The sequence below is a fragment of the Agelaius tricolor genome, unplaced genomic scaffold (genome assembly GCF_023055355.1).
Source record: "Agelaius tricolor isolate 1412-34295 unplaced genomic scaffold, bAgeTri1.0.p SCAF_4, whole genome shotgun sequence".
In the NCBI taxonomy this organism is placed as follows: Eukaryota; Metazoa; Chordata; class Aves; order Passeriformes; family Icteridae; genus Agelaius; species Agelaius tricolor.
This window is the reverse complement of record NW_027269264.1, coordinates 23,072,342-23,089,005: the sequence shown is the minus strand read 5'-3', so window position 1 is coordinate 23,089,005 and position 16,664 is coordinate 23,072,342. Positions and strand designations below refer to the sequence as shown.

The following is a 16,664-nucleotide window of genomic DNA, read 5'->3' as shown; positions in this document are numbered from 1 at the left end:
TTCAAATAAACAGTGAAACTATTTGATTCGGATTTTTTGAGGTCCTCTCCCAGCAGTGTTGCAGGTATGAGTAGTGAACATGTGTAAAAGTATAAAAGAAAAAATATCTTTTTAAGACATTAGTTTGTTAACATTAGAAATTTCTTCAGGTTATAGTAGTATGTTCAGATTGTTTAAGTAATGGCTGTGACTTCTCAGGGTCTGTAAGAGGGAAAGTGGTAGATTACTGCAATACAAGCCGCTTGGAAAATATCCAGTAAAAACTTGAACCTCTTCCAGGAAAATAGGCTTTGAATGTGCTGACTATAACAAGAGAGCATTTAAAGCTAATTTGTTAGTGGGTTTGTTATCACATTTTACTTAAAAGTTGATCTCTTAAGATGTGTTGGGAAAAGAATTAAGCTAAGCATCAACATTTAGAATGGCGGTTCTAAGAATTACTGTTACTCTGATAAAAGCCTTCAGCAAATCTTTTTTACCTATTTGTGTAAATGTGACTTTGGAGTTATTTTATTCCTTACTCTAGACAGCCTAGAAGAATATACAGAAAAGAAAATACCATTAGTAGCAGCCAGATGTTATCTTTATTTGACGTGTGTTAATGTGTTTTGAAAGCTTTACTTCAATTTTTACTACTCAGCTGATTTAAGTTATCATCTTCCTAAACTTATTACTAAAGGAATGCAGTCTTCTCTTTTGGCTTCTTTCTGATTGCTGTGCTTACCCTGTGCTCTTATATTTTGTGTGTGTTGAATGCTCCTTAAAAACATTGCAATCTATTTTGTAATTCCATAGGGTGTATTTCTTGCTAGTAACTCCTGATGTTTTTATCTTCAAATAATTCTGGAAAATTTACAGCATCATAAAGTCTGCCTTTCCAAGTTTGCACCTATTATGCATTAATGCTGAAGATGTATGCTTGACTTTACACATACTGTAGTCAAATGTGATGGGATTGTCTGAAGTTAACCACATGCTACACATGCTAGGAGTTCATAAATAACATGACCAAAGATTACAAATTACAGAGAAGATGGAGAAGGGGAAGAGAAGGCATTACAGCAACTTAAAAAATTATGTAGTTCCTCAGTTGGCTCATTTTCAGGCTTTCCTTGCAAGTTTTTAAATTGTGTCAGGTTTTATGATCTAAATTCATGCTACAGGCAGAAACAAGTGTGAACTTTCTTCCATAATGGAATATTTCTGTGTGTGGAGAGTAACTATCTCCGTACTTACCCCTCCATAACTTTGGCATTTTGATGACTAGAGGAGATCACCCTTTTTTACCACTTGGTAGCATTAATCTCATGCCCAGTGGACTAAGGAATTGCCCATTTTTCTATAACTTTCCATTTAAAGAAATTTCTGCATGTAGGCCACCTGATTCTCACCAGTGATGCCTATAAGCAATGGAAAAACAAAGTCAAGCTGTCATTGTGGGTATTTGTATACAGTAATAGGAAATGACAGAGATGCCACTTCATCTTTACCTTCTTGACTAAGCCTATTAGCAAACAGCATTATTAATTATGTGATTATATACTTTTATTTCCTTTTCTGCTTATATATTTTGAGAGCAAAAGCCTACCCAGTGTTTCACTTGCATTTGCTTCCTTTCTGGTTTTGGACCAGTGCCTCATTTTTGGTGTTCAGCATTTCTCCTTATATTGGAGGAGGTCATAGTCTTTCCCATACCAATACAGTCCTAGTCCACAATCCTCTTTCTGTTGTTGAAGTTTTACTCCCACCCCATCTAACAGTATGCAACAATATTATCCTTGTGTGGCACAGGATGTGTGCTATGCTGAAATTTTGGGAGTTAGTTTAGACTTATTTTGCAGTCTAGTTGTTATACCAAAGCATTTTCTTTCTGCTGTTACAAAGTGACTTAATGACACTGAAGTTCTGCTGTATCAGTGAATGATACTTTGTTGCTTCTGAGGCCTCGATACCAGATTTCAGGTTCCCATTACTTCAAATGGAAGAACTTGGTCTCTTCAGAAAAGTTCTCTATGGCAGGAGGGCTCTGGGTTTGGTTTTATAATTCCCCACTCTTTGCAGTTATTTTCAGAGCTCTCTGCAATTCAACTTGCAGTGAAAACACTTTGATTCTTGGGCAAGATGGACTGGCACAGCCCAGCTGTTCTGGGCGATCTCAAGCTGCTAGGCTACTACTCTTAAAAACCACATTATGTCTGAGAGTCATTAATGATATTCAGTTGTTCCAGGCTTCAGTCGGTGCTGTTGTCTTGCTGAACTATGAAGAGAGATTCCTATCAAAAAAGACAAGTAAAAAAGGGTATTACCTTCACAGTGCGGTTTTCTTCCAGTTCTTTGGAAACCATCCTATGTCAATAGAAGAGGTCATATAATGCAAATTGGGTAGGTCAATAGGCAGATCTCTATGGATTGTACAGTAGTGTGTAATGAGTGTTCCTCTTCAGTTGACAGTATAATAGTTAACAAGGGGAAAGCTCACTGTTGATATTCTCAGGCTCTTCTCAAAGTCTTTACTTTAAGCCACTGGCAGATTCAGACAGAGATCTTCATGCAGTGGTTTATAGCACATTATCAAATAGGAATAGGAAATTCCTTGTTCAAATCCAGGTAGCAGAACAAAGATTATTCTGTTCGTCCCTTTTCTTTTGCTTGTTCTTCTCCTCCCTCCCCAAGTCAGGCATGCCAGATTGCTGTAAGGCAGCCCCATTCAAACCCTGAAGCTAAACAATACACTATTTGCTCTTGCTTTGTTTCATTGTAGCTAATTTAATATTCTGAAGAATGAAGCATACTGCCATAAGAGCATCAAGCAAGCAAAATGGGTTTGATATGTTCTACAAGAAGGAACACCTGCTGGAAAGACATGGGTTCGCAAGCAGGAAAAAGATTTACCCTTTTCTTCTTCTTCCACTTGGAAGAACGTTCTTTTTGGGTTTTTGTTTGGTTTTGATTTTGGTCTGCCTCCCGCCCTCTTCTGTATTTTTATTCCCCCATAGCTTTCTTGTCAATCATTGATGTATTTTCCCTGGTACTGGTCTGGATCAGATGATGTGTGCATGCCACTGCCAGTCTGATTCCACTGCATGAGGTTTATTTCCAAGCAGAAGAGAAGGAGCTGTACTTTCAGGGTGGGGTGTCAAGGGACCTATGTGAAAAGTGTGCTGCAAGGGTTATCTAGTTTGCTGTGACTTGCAGCCTTTTACTTTCAGCTCACCCTTATATAAGTAAGTCTTAGAAGTTTAAAGTGGAATGGTTTTATGCAAAACCAGTTAACTTTTTATTTCTTCTAAATCCTGTGTACAGACATGCAGATGGGGGAGAACAATGCTAGAGGACTTGGGATTTGACTTATTCTAGGCAATAACTGCTTGAAAATGAAAAGAAAATTCTAGGGGTTATCTGATTTTTTCTATGAACAGAAATTAGCTGGATGGTTAGTGTGTAAGCTTTAGACCTGAACAGATCTCTCTTGGGATATATTTAACTAAGCTTTTTCACCTGTTTGGTTTTTGTTGTTGATTTGTCAAGGTTTTTTTCCGCTGCCTTTCCAACGAATAGCAACAGTCTATCTACTCCACAGTGGTTAGTATAGCACAGAGCTTGATGCAGCCCTGGTTGAGGTCAAGCACTCCAATTCGAACCTCTCAAGGGCTTTCTCTATGTGTTGCCAGTGTACTGGTAAAAATGACTTTAAACTCTTGTCAGTGCAGTTACTGGTGCATGCATCACAGTCCTACTCAAATAAACCTGTCACAACACAGAGTCAGCAGCTAGAGAAGAGTACAAGGGCAGGCCTCTAGCTTTTCATTCGAGCATCACTAAACGTGCACAGAGTGCCCAATTATTTCAGCATTATTGAGCAAGCCTACAGGAGGACCCAAGCCTTGCTACATTAGATTTTCTTTAGTAATTTGCTCAAGTACCGCTGAGGACACTTAAAGGGCTTAAAACGGTGGCTGCAACCAGTTTCCTTTTCTGGATTGTTAATTCAGGTTTTCTCTTTCAAATTAACTTTCACTGCATGCTGTGCAGTAGCGCTGGGAGAACTGTTTAACACTAATTTTCTCAATTTTCAGCTTTTTTTTTCATTATATAACTGCTTTTACAGTTACATATGTTTTGATTAGATGTGTACATGGTGTGTTTCTACTAGAAAGAGAAAAGCATAATGCCTCTGTCAAAAAAATAAAAAATTCACCAAAATGAATTCATTTGCTTTCTTCTTTTTATTTTTTAAGTTTTGTTGTTGTTGTTTTCCAGTTCAGTCTGAGTTTTACCAAATATGTTGTGTCCAAACATCTGGACATTTTTAAGGCACCAGGCTGTTTGGATTGATCAGATGCATTGATTGATCTGATCAGTCACAGTTGATGTAGGTGATCAATTAGACAATCCCCAGCTCCCTGAACAAATTCAATATCTGTGTTTTGTTTTTCACAGCAGCAACAACTCCAGGCCCAGCACTTGTCACACGGACATGGTCTTCCCGTGCCGCTCACTCCGCACCCCTCTGGCTTGCAGCCTCCAGCCATCCCACCCATTGGCAGTAGTGCTGGTCTCCTGGCACTCTCCAGTGCACTGGGGGGGCAGTCCCACCTCCCAATTAAAGATGAGAAGAAGCACCATGATAATGATCACCAAAGAGGTAGGCCCTGCCAGAGGAGTGTGTGGCTTTGGTTTCCTTTTTTTTTTTTTAAATTCTCCCGTTTAAAGCAAGTGAAGGTGGGGGAGGGAGGAGCAATTTTCAGAAGATTTCCTAGCTAATTACTTCAGTGTTTATTATCGAGCAGTAGCCAGGAATTGTGTTTAAATGCTGGAAATACAGTTTTATAAATCTGGCTGTACAGCATTAATAATTAACTGTACGGAAAAGTTAACATCTGTGCAATTTATTATTTAACAGACATCAGGATTCTTTCTTCGGAGTATGATAAATGTATAAATTTGTGTAAACTAACTAGTATTTTTCTCTTTCTTTTTTTCTTCCCCTGCCACCATATCTCCCCCTCTTTATGCATGGGGGCTGCTCTGCATGCAGACAGAGACTCCATCAAGGTAGGATTCCGTTTCATAGGTGTAAAGCATAGCTCGACAGAGCTGCGTGAACACTGCATTTTTCTGAAATGTGGCACAGAGTGGTGGAAAAAGTCACAAACTGGAACTGGGTCGTGATGCTTGTGTTGATTGGCAGCACCCTGCATAGCCTGTGTATCCCATTTAGGCAAAGGCTGGTAGTGGGGCAGCTAGGATTGCAGGCAACATGCTGACCAGTGAGTTTACCAGAACAGCATTGAGGATGTTCTTGGGTGGAAGGAAAGGTCTGCCCAGGGTCTGTGTCCAAGTTTTTGAGACAGAAAGAATAAGCCAGTAGTCTTAAGTCATTTGGATGCTGTATATTGTAATTCTGATATTTCCTTATAATGCAGTTGAGGAAGGAGAGCTCTGTCGCTCACAGGGGAATGCAGGGTGCTGCCTGCTATCCTGTAGTTGGAGAGGAGTGAGCTGCCCTTCCCTCTGCCCTTCCCCTGATGAACGTGGTACTGAAGCTTGCACTGAGGATTCTGCCTTCCTTTTCCAATAATTAATTTTCAGGTTCTGAGTGACTCTGCAGCATACCTGTATCCTGTGTAAGGTGATGATAATAAGTAGATGTAATAACATACCTTGCAACTTGTATAATTTTGAGCATTCAGTAATAGATACAAGTATGATTCAGTGACATGTGATGCTTTTCCGTACTGATAGCCATCAGAGTCTCCCAGGGACTCCTGTGGTTTTAATGCTGCAGATGGAGAGATGTGTGTTAGTCCTGTCCTCTTGTTTGTGGGTCTGCTCTCCTAGTTTGCATGGTTTTCAGAAACACAAGGTCAAGCCTTATTAGGTGCTGCTGAGTGTGAAAAGAAAGATACATTTCTCTTATAAACGGCAAGACCTGTACCAACCTTATGGAGCACTTAGAAACAGTTTGTCAGCTTTCTAGTTGTGCTTTTTTTAGGAAGATATAATATATTCTTGAGGTTGGGGAAGTGATGGAAGAGATGTTCACAGCATGAGTCTAGTGTGCATTACACAAGATTAGCAGGATCTTGCCAGGCAGATATTACTAGTGTTCCCTTTATGGTGTTGGGAGAAGCATGGTTCTGGGCACAGGCTTCGCCCCCACTAGAGACCTGTCCATCCAGGGCTGACACAAAAGCTGACATCTTGGTTCTTTGGCAGCTACAGGTGGGGACGTGTCCCACAGCCTATCCCAGCACACCCATTCTGCCACTGGCACTCCTGACATGTCCCAGCCAAGCGCAACTGAGCCAATAGTTGTCAGTTTTGCTGTTACACACATGGCTCTGCATAACAACCAGGAGCTGACAGGAACTGTCAGTTTTCACCGTGAGCAGCAAAGGCACTGAAGCTGCCTATCTGCCGACCTAAGACAACAGCGTGTTGGATTTCACTTCAGCCTTTTTGTCATGAGGGCTGGAAACTGCTAATAATACTTAATGCGATGGGGCTGGAGTACACATTAATGACAATTTCCCTAGAAAACCCAGTCTTCATTGTGAACAGATGAGCTTAGTCCATTTTCCTTTTTCCTGCACTCAAACTAACAAATGCAAGTGGGATGCATAACTAACTGTGAGAGCACAAAACCATGTGGTTTCTTGAGTGAGTTTGCTTACCTATATAGTTGAAACCATGATGATTTCATTCAAGAAAGTGACTGAGGAGAATTGCTAATATATGCCATTCACTGTTTCTAAACAATATATGCTAGTCATGTTTTTGTATCATGTGAGGTGTTGGGGTGTTTATGCTGGCATGGATATTAGGGTGAGCATTTGTACTGAAAAGGCTGATTTTGTCTGAGATGGATTCAAAAGTGCTGTTACTCATACAGCTTCCAGAAGGAATGAAGGGCATCTACTTTGTGTAGTTTACTTTGAAATGATAAGTAGATGTTTGTCTTGCACAGTGCTCAGGTTGTGAATTGGCTTGTGTATCAGTATTATGGGGCTTACTGCCAGCTTTGCAAGGTGAAATAGTTTGCTAATTTCCTTAAATGTTTTCAGTGATGCCCAGAGTAGCAGTTAGTTGCTTGTTCAATCGATCCCTCCTCCCTTAAGTGGTTCCCGGTTAAGAGAGGCTTTTTATGATTGTCTGCTGTGTGACTTGAGACAGTTTTTGTCAGCCAGAACCAGCTGGAGTCTGTGTGCTTGTATGAAATAATTTATTCATGCAGGATAATGCTCCTTAACATTTAACAGGTGATGAACGTGACATAAATTTCCTTCTTCCTTTTTATTTTTCCCTTTCCTCTTCCAATGTGCAAACAGGCAGGCTCTGTTACTCTAAATAGTAAGTAATTTTTGGCCATCTGTCAAAAGGAAATTTCAATACAAATTTAAATTAATGATGCCTGAAATTTTTTATAGCTCCTCTAAAAGCCTCTAATGTGCAGAAAATTCTGAATCTGTTGGTAGTAATTAGTGTAGCATGTAATGAGGATATGGGCAATGTTATACAGCCCCAGTGTAACGTTTTGATATGGTAGCAAAATTTTGATTTATATAAGGTTGTGCCTGGGTTTAATTGTGAGAGACACTTTAAAGTGTTTTCTTGCTGATATAGATTATTAAGCAGGGTGGATTTTAAAATAGCTCATGAAGTGTAAATTTACGCTTTAGTGTGGAATTCAGATAACAAAGGTACAGTACCCATTTCTACAAAGAAAGGAATTTGGCTGAAATGACCCATTTCTTGCCACTATTTACAGAGCTTTGGATTTGCTGGGCAGTTTTCTTACTGAAACTTGCTGTCTCTATCTGCGCTGGTCCTGACTCTCCTCTTAGTTCAAGCCAGGGAAAAGGCAGTTTGCATCACTCTACCAGACATGACATGTTACGCCTGATCCTGCCCAGCACCTCCCCTCACTGAGTAGTTCACTGCTGAAACTGAGTAGTCACCTTCAGGTAATATAAGATTGTCCAGGAGCTGTTCCTAAATAATAGATCAGCATTGACACAGCAAGCTCTGTAGAGAAGGGCAGCTTTGGGAGCTCTTTGATTTCTTCTTGGATCCAGTCCTCCAAATTCTTTGCAAAGTTTGAGGTATGGGAAAATTCTAAACGCTGTAAACAGGGTCATGGGAGTGCTCTTTGTGCAGTGGCAAGGCTGTGGAGCGGACAAAAGGAAGGGAAGGGTGGCATGTGCCAGGGCTGTGCTCAAAGTGCAGCCCTGGCTTAAGGGCTCTGAGGGAATATAATGTGTTTAGACAGAAAGACAAACAGCTCTGCAGTTAACTGCACAGCTTTTTGTGGAGGACTTGGTGTGTGTCCCTTTCAAAGCCATTAAACTTATTTTTTTTTAAGAGGGGAAAGAAAGGGAAAGGATTATTATTTTAAGTGCATTCTTTCTTGCAAATTGCACTTGCACAAGTTTTTTTCCACCTCCTGTGAGGACTCTTGGTGCAGGAGGCATGTCCTTCTTTCCAGCCCTAGTATCATCTCTGGAACGAAGGTGGCAAAAGTTTCTCTGGTGCTTAACAAAATTCCTTTTCCAATACATTCCCTTTGGAGAAGCTATGGAAACATCTTGTGTAAAAGAAGCTTCACCTGACAAAAAGTAGTGTAGTGCTGGCACTCTCTTCCCATAGCTCTCAGTGCAGCAAATGGAATGAAGGAGCTCCCAGATACTGGCTGGGCTGTGCACCTGCCAGAGGCAGCATGGATGTCCCCAAGCAGATTGTTTAAGAACCTCAGAGTCTCCTGACGCGTGTGAATTCATGCGCAGGATCCATCATGTGTAACTTTTTATCACTTCTAATGTAGATCTCTTGTTCTTTATATGCCTGTTAAGCATTGCCTTTCTTTTGGGGTTGGTTGGTTTGTTTCTTTGGGTTGTTTTTTGGTTGTTAGGGTTTTTTTCTTTATCTGATTTTTAAATTATTTGGGGCAGAGACTATGCCTGTAGTAAGACTTGCCAAGGCGATGAAACCTTTTTTCATTTTGATCTGTTTCAGCAGTAGCAAGTGCCAATAATTGAAAATTGCAGTCTTGTGACAGGAATAAAAGACCTAGTTTGAGATTCTTCTGGGGGGGGAAAAAGAATTTTAGAAGAAAATATATGAAATAATGCATCAAATGGAGTTTTGGGGTGGATTTCTGCCCAACATACTGATGAATTGGGAAAAGTCTGTCAGGGCAAATTGAGGTGAATTTAGAAATAAAATTACTTTTGCCTTAATCTGTGTGAAAGCTAATAATTACACATGTGGGCGATACAGGGAAAGTGGATGGATGCGATTCACACATTACATTTACATTTGTGGTAGCAGGTGCTCCAGTGCTTCTCAAGCTGTTAGCCATTATTAAGTGTTTAGACCTCTTTTCATTTAGTTGTGAGTAGGCTGCTTACTCCTGAATCTGTGAGTAACCTGATGCTTGGAAGAGATGTGTGGATGCACTTCTGGAAAGAACAAAATACTTTAAAATAAAAATCCCCCAACATATAAGATTTCTGGATATTACCAAATGTAATTATGTTGCTGACTTTGTTCTTCTGCTGATAGAGGAACACCACATAAGCTGCTGTTATGTATTTTGTGGACTTTGCCCTCATTATCAGGTTTCTTTTAAATGGGACTTCTCTAGAGGTGTGAGTGTCCTGCCAAATGTCTCAGCATTCAGTGTTGTCTGGTCGGCTGTCTGTCTCTGCCCAGACACACGTAGGGTGGTTCTGGGGCCGCTCACAGTTCAAAGGACGAGTCTGGACTCTTCAGTTTTTCAGTCTTCAGATTGTTTATTATTTCTTATCTACAGAATTTTCTTTCTGCCCAGCCGAGGTCTGACCAGCAAGGCAGCCAAGGGCACTCTGACCACCCACGGGGCGGTCGTGTCTTTTTATACTAAAACCTACGTACATCATATTTACCTTTATTTCCCAATACCTTTCACCCATATTAGCAAGTGCACCTTCACCATAAACCAATCCCCAAGTGCCAACATCACAACAGAAAATGGATGACAAGAAGAAGAAAGAAGAAGGACAAGACACGCCCTGATCCCTCCATCTTGTCTCCATAACCCCCCTGTACCAAAACCCTAAAATCTATATCTCACCCTGTAGATACATCATTCCTGCACCATTCACTCCCAAGTGACTCTCGTGTCCTCAAACAGGTGTCACATCCCCAGAGGAGTCGAAATCAAGCCACCAGACATTCCTGGCAACATTCCAGGATTTCCGAGCCCCCCAAGGGTTCTCTCGGTAACTCTGGACATCCGGAGTGATGTGCTGAGTTCCCACAAGTGTCTATGAAACAAGCCAAAAAAATGTGGCTACCTGTTACAAACTTAAAGGAATTTGCAGAATTTATTTCCTGATCATTTTGTTATTTGGCCAATTAATCACCATTCAGCTAAAAAACACTTCACAGGCCAGATATTTCAGACTCACATGGATTCTGTTTCTACCTTTTGCTGTACAGAAATGAAGCTTTGCATGTATTTTGCTTTCTCTTATGATGAAGCAGTAGTTTTAAACAGAGCGGATTTGAACTACACTGCTCTGCAAGAGGTGTGGTTTTGGGGGTAGCATTAACAAATAATAATGAGTAACTTCTGTTGGCTTCTGATACAGTAATTTTTTCAGTATTAATTGATATCTGCCTCTGGGTGTGTAAACTGTGCCGAATGTAACAGGTGCCCTAATTCCAGAAAATGTGTTGTAATTGTTTGTTTGTGGAACAGATGAATAAATATCTGTGGGGCATAGCTGGTCCTCAGGTGGTGAACGTGAGTGGATTAATGATGTGATTGGGTGAGACATGCTTGTTTGTTGCAGTCTCGTCCAGTAACTGTCTGCTGAAGCAGAACAAATATTAATTAGCAAGGTCCTGTTTGTTGTCTCAGTCTATCTTATGGAGCTGATTTTTTGGCTCTGCTTTTTTTTCTTAATAACCTTTTAATGGCTAAACTTGTAGTGTGTCATTCAAGCTCTGTGGTTTTTAAAAGGAACATGAAACTAAACCTCAGGTGTGTATCTCCCTGCTGAGTTTTTTCTTCTTTTCTCCCCCCCACCCCAACTGAGTTTTAAATTTCTTTCATTCATGCAATATCACATCTTTAGTCTTTTTCAGGAGGTCATCTGGAAAGTTTAATTTAGTGTAGAGTACTCATATTCATATGAAAGTGACAGCATATACTCTGGCATCAAAGAATTAGCTGCTTATGGTAGTTTTGATGGCTCCACCTCTTTTACCCAATAGCTTTCTACCCACTTCTGTCTATTAATGGCACACTGTCCTCTTATCTTACATCTTTGTGCACGTTACCACAGGGTGATTTTTACTCAGGGGCGTCCCCACATTTGGTCAAATTCCCATAGTGCTTCCCACTGTCAAACTTTTGTATTGCCACTTGGTCATTTAGGGTAACTCAAATATTCTCTATCCAGATGCTCTCTTCGCCCAGAAGGCAAATACATACATGGGCTCTAATTTCTAACCTGAGCAGTCATGTCTAATTATTTCCATGGCAACAGACTGTGATGTTGATAACACAGGATTATGATTTCACATCATAGAGTAGGAAGAGGAAGTTTGCTGGAATGAGGAGGTGGGTGGAAAGGTCTCCAGTGCAAAGGCTTTGACAATATAATGGCTGGGGGAAGAGAAGTAAAGGGAGGAAATTAATTTGTTTATTCTATCTCTTCAAGTTTTTTCATTGTAAGCATGCAATTAAAATCATGCTTTACACACTGGATTTCATGTCTTACACTCGTTTACTCATGGTGGATGAATTGGAATGAGGAACACATTTGCAGGTCAAGTTACATAGACGTTTGTCAATGTAATGGGAGAAAAAACCAACATGTATCAATTTTTGTCAAAAGAGGGACTTATAGATTTCTGTTGGCTGTGATTTTTTCTTTTTTTGGTTTTGTTTTTTGGAGCATGTAACATTTTAATTTTGTCTTTAAAAAACCCTTAGGTCCAAAGTAACTTGAAACATCCCTTATTTTTACATGAATCAATGGACTCCTTGGGTATGCTAAGATTATCTGGTAAAGGGAGGGAAGGGAGTGCGCCTTCTGGATTCAGTGACATGTATGATATGCATGACATGCATTGCAAGTTTCTGTCATATGGGTAAAGTCACTGAATGCTAATAGTATATTTGTATGGGTCTTCTTATCTCTTTTCTGGGAAAGGAGCACATTCCTAGTCCAACATGATTGGCTTAGGGAAATGGGTAGTCTGACTGATATGCAAGTTGTTATGCAAGATTGTTGAGTGCAACATGAACTACAAAGTTTTAGCTGTGCTTTGAGGGAAAAAGCAATTAGACTGGCCAGCAGGAATTGGCCATTGAGGGAAGTTTGCAGGAAAATTGCACTGTTTCCTGCTTCTCTTTGGTACAGCTCTAATTGAGTTGAATAATTAATTAAATATCTAAAGCTCGATTAGCCTATTCTGCATAGCAATTTGAAAAGTTCTGTCTTTTCTTAAGCGACATTTGGCCTTTTGAAGAACAAAAAATTGGAAATGCTAATGTTTTTCATCCAACTAATGGAAGAAAATAAAAATGTCTCCATAGCAACAAAGCTTCTTTCTACATGGTTTCCTAAAATATGCCTGAACCAGAAGCAGATGCCTGATTTGAGAATCTCGCCTTCTTCAATGTAAACAAATAACTTATAGGCAGGTGTTGGAAATAATATGGAAATCCTATTAAAGAGCCCTGGGTTCCTGTCAGTCAGGAAGCCCCTGCCACAAAGGGGTTGGTTGTCTGAATAAAGGAGGCAGAGTAAATTCTCGTTAGGCTTTAGCTTTTCCCAGGAAATGATTGTCTCTGCATGCTCTTTCTCCTGCAAGTCTGAATGCAAGCCATTTCTTCTACTGATCCCTTCTGCCACCCTCGCTTTCTGCCTCTCTTCTCCTGCTGGATTAGCGCTTGATGTCAGTGGCGGCTGCTGCTGCTTGGGGTGTTGTGTCATTTGTGATTTTAACCCCTGTTCCCTCCTGCCCCTCCCATCTGCAGTGCGGCCTTGAGGGGCTGCAGAGAGGACAGCTCTGGGAGAGGTGAGAGGACAGCTAGGGGAGACACCTGACACTGGCCTGGAGTAAGGAGAGGAAGGGAAGTTCTCTATGTGAATTTATAAATTTTGGTAAAGGTTTTGGCATGGGTAGTTTGCCTGTGTCATGTATTGGGATTCCAAATAAAAGTGTGTTTTTTCTTGTGTCATGTGTCTAGAAAGTTGATGAAATGATCTTCATTCTTTTTAATCTTCTTTTGAAGTTACTGAGAAAACGTTCTTGCCATCACTTATCTGTGTCACACTTAGTCTAGTGTGACACTTTTGTTGCATTTGCACTTTCTGATGTCAGTTTTGTCCCCAGACACGGCTGTACTGAGGTCTGCCCTACAACAGCTTACCTGCCAGCCTACCTGCAGGCTGTGGGTGAAAACTTCAGTGCAGGGCAGGTGCTGAGGACATGCTTTCCAGGGTCTCTAGGCTGGAAACGGAGACGATGTGTTTGTCTCCTCACATCCTGTCTCTACATTCCTTGTCATTCCAGACATAGTGGCGCTCTTAATAACACTCAGAGGGTTAAATGTGGATAAATACAAAACAAGGCTTCTGAAAAGCCTGAAGATTATCATGCAGCATTTCTCGGACTATAGCCCCCGAGACGCACTTCATAAAGCCAATAAAGCGCGCGCTGGTGGTCTCCTGTTGCCCTGGCAACGGACCACAGGGCACCCTCTGTGTGAAATGCATGAACATCTGCGAATTAATCTTTTTTAGTTTGTTCTTTCCTTGGCACCAGTGGAGCTGTGCTGGCTGGTAGCAATAGGGCCAGAGCTGGAGGGTACCCCAGGGATGCCCCAAGCTCCTGGCAGAGGGGGTAGAGCCAGGTCCTTCCCCAGCAGTGCTTCCCACAATGAAGGGATTGAAGGAATTCAGCCTGATGTCGCTTTTTTTCTGGGATGCTGTTAATTTGCATTTGGGTGCACTGGGGGAAGAAATTAAAAAAGTATTTTTCCTAAGCTGAGGTATTGTTTGGCTTGTTGGACTAACATGAAAAAATAATCCAAGAGGAAAATTGAAGTCTTGTGTCCACACGACATTTTTACTGGACTTCACCGCTCACGTGCTTCACTGTCAGAAGGCTGTAGAAGAAACGGAACTTGAGGGGTAGAAAGTCTTGCAGAAACTGTAAAATGGAGACATGTAGCAAAAGTCAGCAATGTGGCAGCTGACCCAGCAAGAGGCTGGGTCCATGCTTAAGAGAAGCAAATCCTGGAGATGGTATTTTCCATTGCCTCCTGAAGGACTTATGGAGACCACTGGTGCAGGGCCTTCTGCCACCCTCACCCCTGCTGCGGTGTACCAGGGGTTCAGGTCTCACATCTAGTTCCAGAAGCTGTGCTGGCTGCTGGCTCTGACTGCTGGCTGCCAGCTCAGGGCTTGCCCCAACTTTCCACCAAGTCTTGGGGAGGACTGTAGTGGGAACACTGTGAATGTTGTATCATCAGCAATTGCTGGATGCAATCAGTGTTTTAATGAAGTATTGAAAGTGAAATGCCACTTAAATCTCCTAATTGCATTAAAAGGACAGCAGATTGCTCTGTATCACTTCTTTTTGATCTGCCAACTTAACAAAGAGTACCAAGGAGCTTTTAAGTGAGGCATAGCAGCCAGTCCAGTGATACTTGTTTGCGTACGAATATTAGTAGGCACAGCGACACCTCTGTTTTTCTGCCACTCAAGAGGCAGTGAATACAGCTGTGGGAATATTCTTAATGCATACTGATGAGTAAGTGGGGCAGAGGGGTAGGAGAAGGAAAAGATTCAACATGGGTTGTTCCTTTTTTCCATTAAATGGGTAAGCTGTCTATCACAGACTCACCATACAGAGAAGCTGGCATATTTCAAGCCACTATATTGTTTGAAAGAGGGCATAGAGTATTTTCTTTGCTATATTAATCTTGACACATCAAAATAAACTCTAACACTGGTTTTGCTGGCAGGGTCCTGCTTTGTCAGACTGGCATGTTCTGTGGAAGTGCAGTGCAGGAGTATGGAAAAAAGGCCAAGAGAGGTGTCTCCCAATTACAGCAACCCCCAGAAGGGTTTTCTGCAGTTGTGTGTGGTTTGTGTTTGGCACAGACCACACACAACATAAAACTCTTCAGATATTGCAGTGTATTTCTGAGTCCTTTTCTCTTTTTATTATATTAACAAAGTGGACTGACTGTATAGAAATCACTAGTTACATTGAGTTGAAAAGCCAGTGCTGACCTAAATAACATAAAGCTTTGCCTTGTGATCTTCCAATACCAGGCATTAGGAAATTGTTGTATCTGGCTTGTAGAAATTGTAGCTTGTACCTGTGTGTTTATATTTCTCCTTTCTCCCTGATATATTTGTTGAAGCCATATCTGTTGATGCTATACTTCTGTCTCACCTCTCCTTTTCTTTTAAAAATATCAAATTGCAATTTATTTTAGCCCTGGAAGAAATTAATGTTTTGCTTTTCTTCCCTGCTTTGAAAAAAGTTTTGTGCCATGACCTCCAACTACTATTTTGTAATGAGCCTTGCTGTCCAATACTGCAGCTTATGAGAAGAATTCAGTGTCTGAATAATTTAAAAATAATCTTTTTTAAATCAATTACAGTAAACCGTGTGAGGTTAGAGAAACCTTTTTCTGTCATTCCCTTGAAGTACAGTATTTTTCTGAGCCATGTCAGTATGTATAATTGACATGAGAGTAGCAGTGGGACCCCACCTTAAGCATAAAGGCATCTGTCAGTGATCAGTTTGTTGCCCTTAGAAAAGTAGTGTGTGCTCACCATCTAGCCTAAAAGCTCTATGTCACACTGCAGGAGTTTAAAAGCAGTAAAGTTATTTTCCAGACCTTTAGGATTCTGGTGTCCTTTACGAAGGTTTTCTGGTGAACAGCATTACATTCACCTATGGCAAAGGATGGGGGTGCCATTTTTCAATGCTTCTTCCTATTCTGCTGGATGAGGAACAGGAGACACCATCAAAAATTGTGATGTTATCTCTCTTTCCCATATTTTTTAGGGTATTCAGCATCAGACTGTTTCTAGTGTATCTAGCATCAGAGATTTTTCCCATTTAATCTGTGCAAGTCACAACTCTTTTGATACCAGGGGTTTTCTGTTGTACAGTACCTCTCTCTGCAGTACACTCTCTGTTGTGTCTTTGCTCTCTGTGAACCTTAAGCAATTTTACAAATTCTGCTAATGACAGTAACAGTCCTGCTAATACAAATAAACAAACTTTGGGTTGCAAATAGCAATAACCTGATTTTTAATAGTAAATCAAACAGAAGTTTCCCATGAAGTAGTGTAAGGCTATAGTGGGTACTAACAGCTGTGGTGATCACAGCCTGATGGAGCTGCTGCTATTTAGTAGACAAATGTTTCATGATTGTTTTGGACAGAAAGAGGAAGAAAACTTTATTTGATAGAAGAAGTCTCTCATGTTGACAACACACAACACCAGATTGCTACAGTGCAATCACTGCAAAGCCGCATGTTTTGCAAACAAAATATGTTGCAGATTCTAATTATAAAAACAAAAATATGTTCTTTAATTTGACATACAGAGAGAATTTCTCTTACTCTTTTTCTAAG

General features: G+C 40.8%; 1 protein-coding gene across 3 annotated transcripts in view; it reads left to right on the top strand.

The window, feature by feature from the left end:
- The window catches only part of LOC139588980 (transducin-like enhancer protein 4), a 98,972-nt gene that overhangs the window by 50,492 nt on the left and 31,816 nt on the right, over positions 1–16,664 (top strand). For 2 of the 3 annotated variants that reach the window (XM_071424872.1, XM_071424870.1), the window contains exons 7-8: positions 4,441–4,645; positions 5,039–5,055. In XM_071424872.1, coding sequence (XP_071280973.1) covers positions 4,441–4,645; positions 5,039–5,055 — 222 coding nt within the window. The remainder of the gene's footprint in view (positions 1–4,440; positions 4,646–5,038; positions 5,056–16,664) is intronic. The other variant, XM_071424871.1, reaches the window with a different exon arrangement.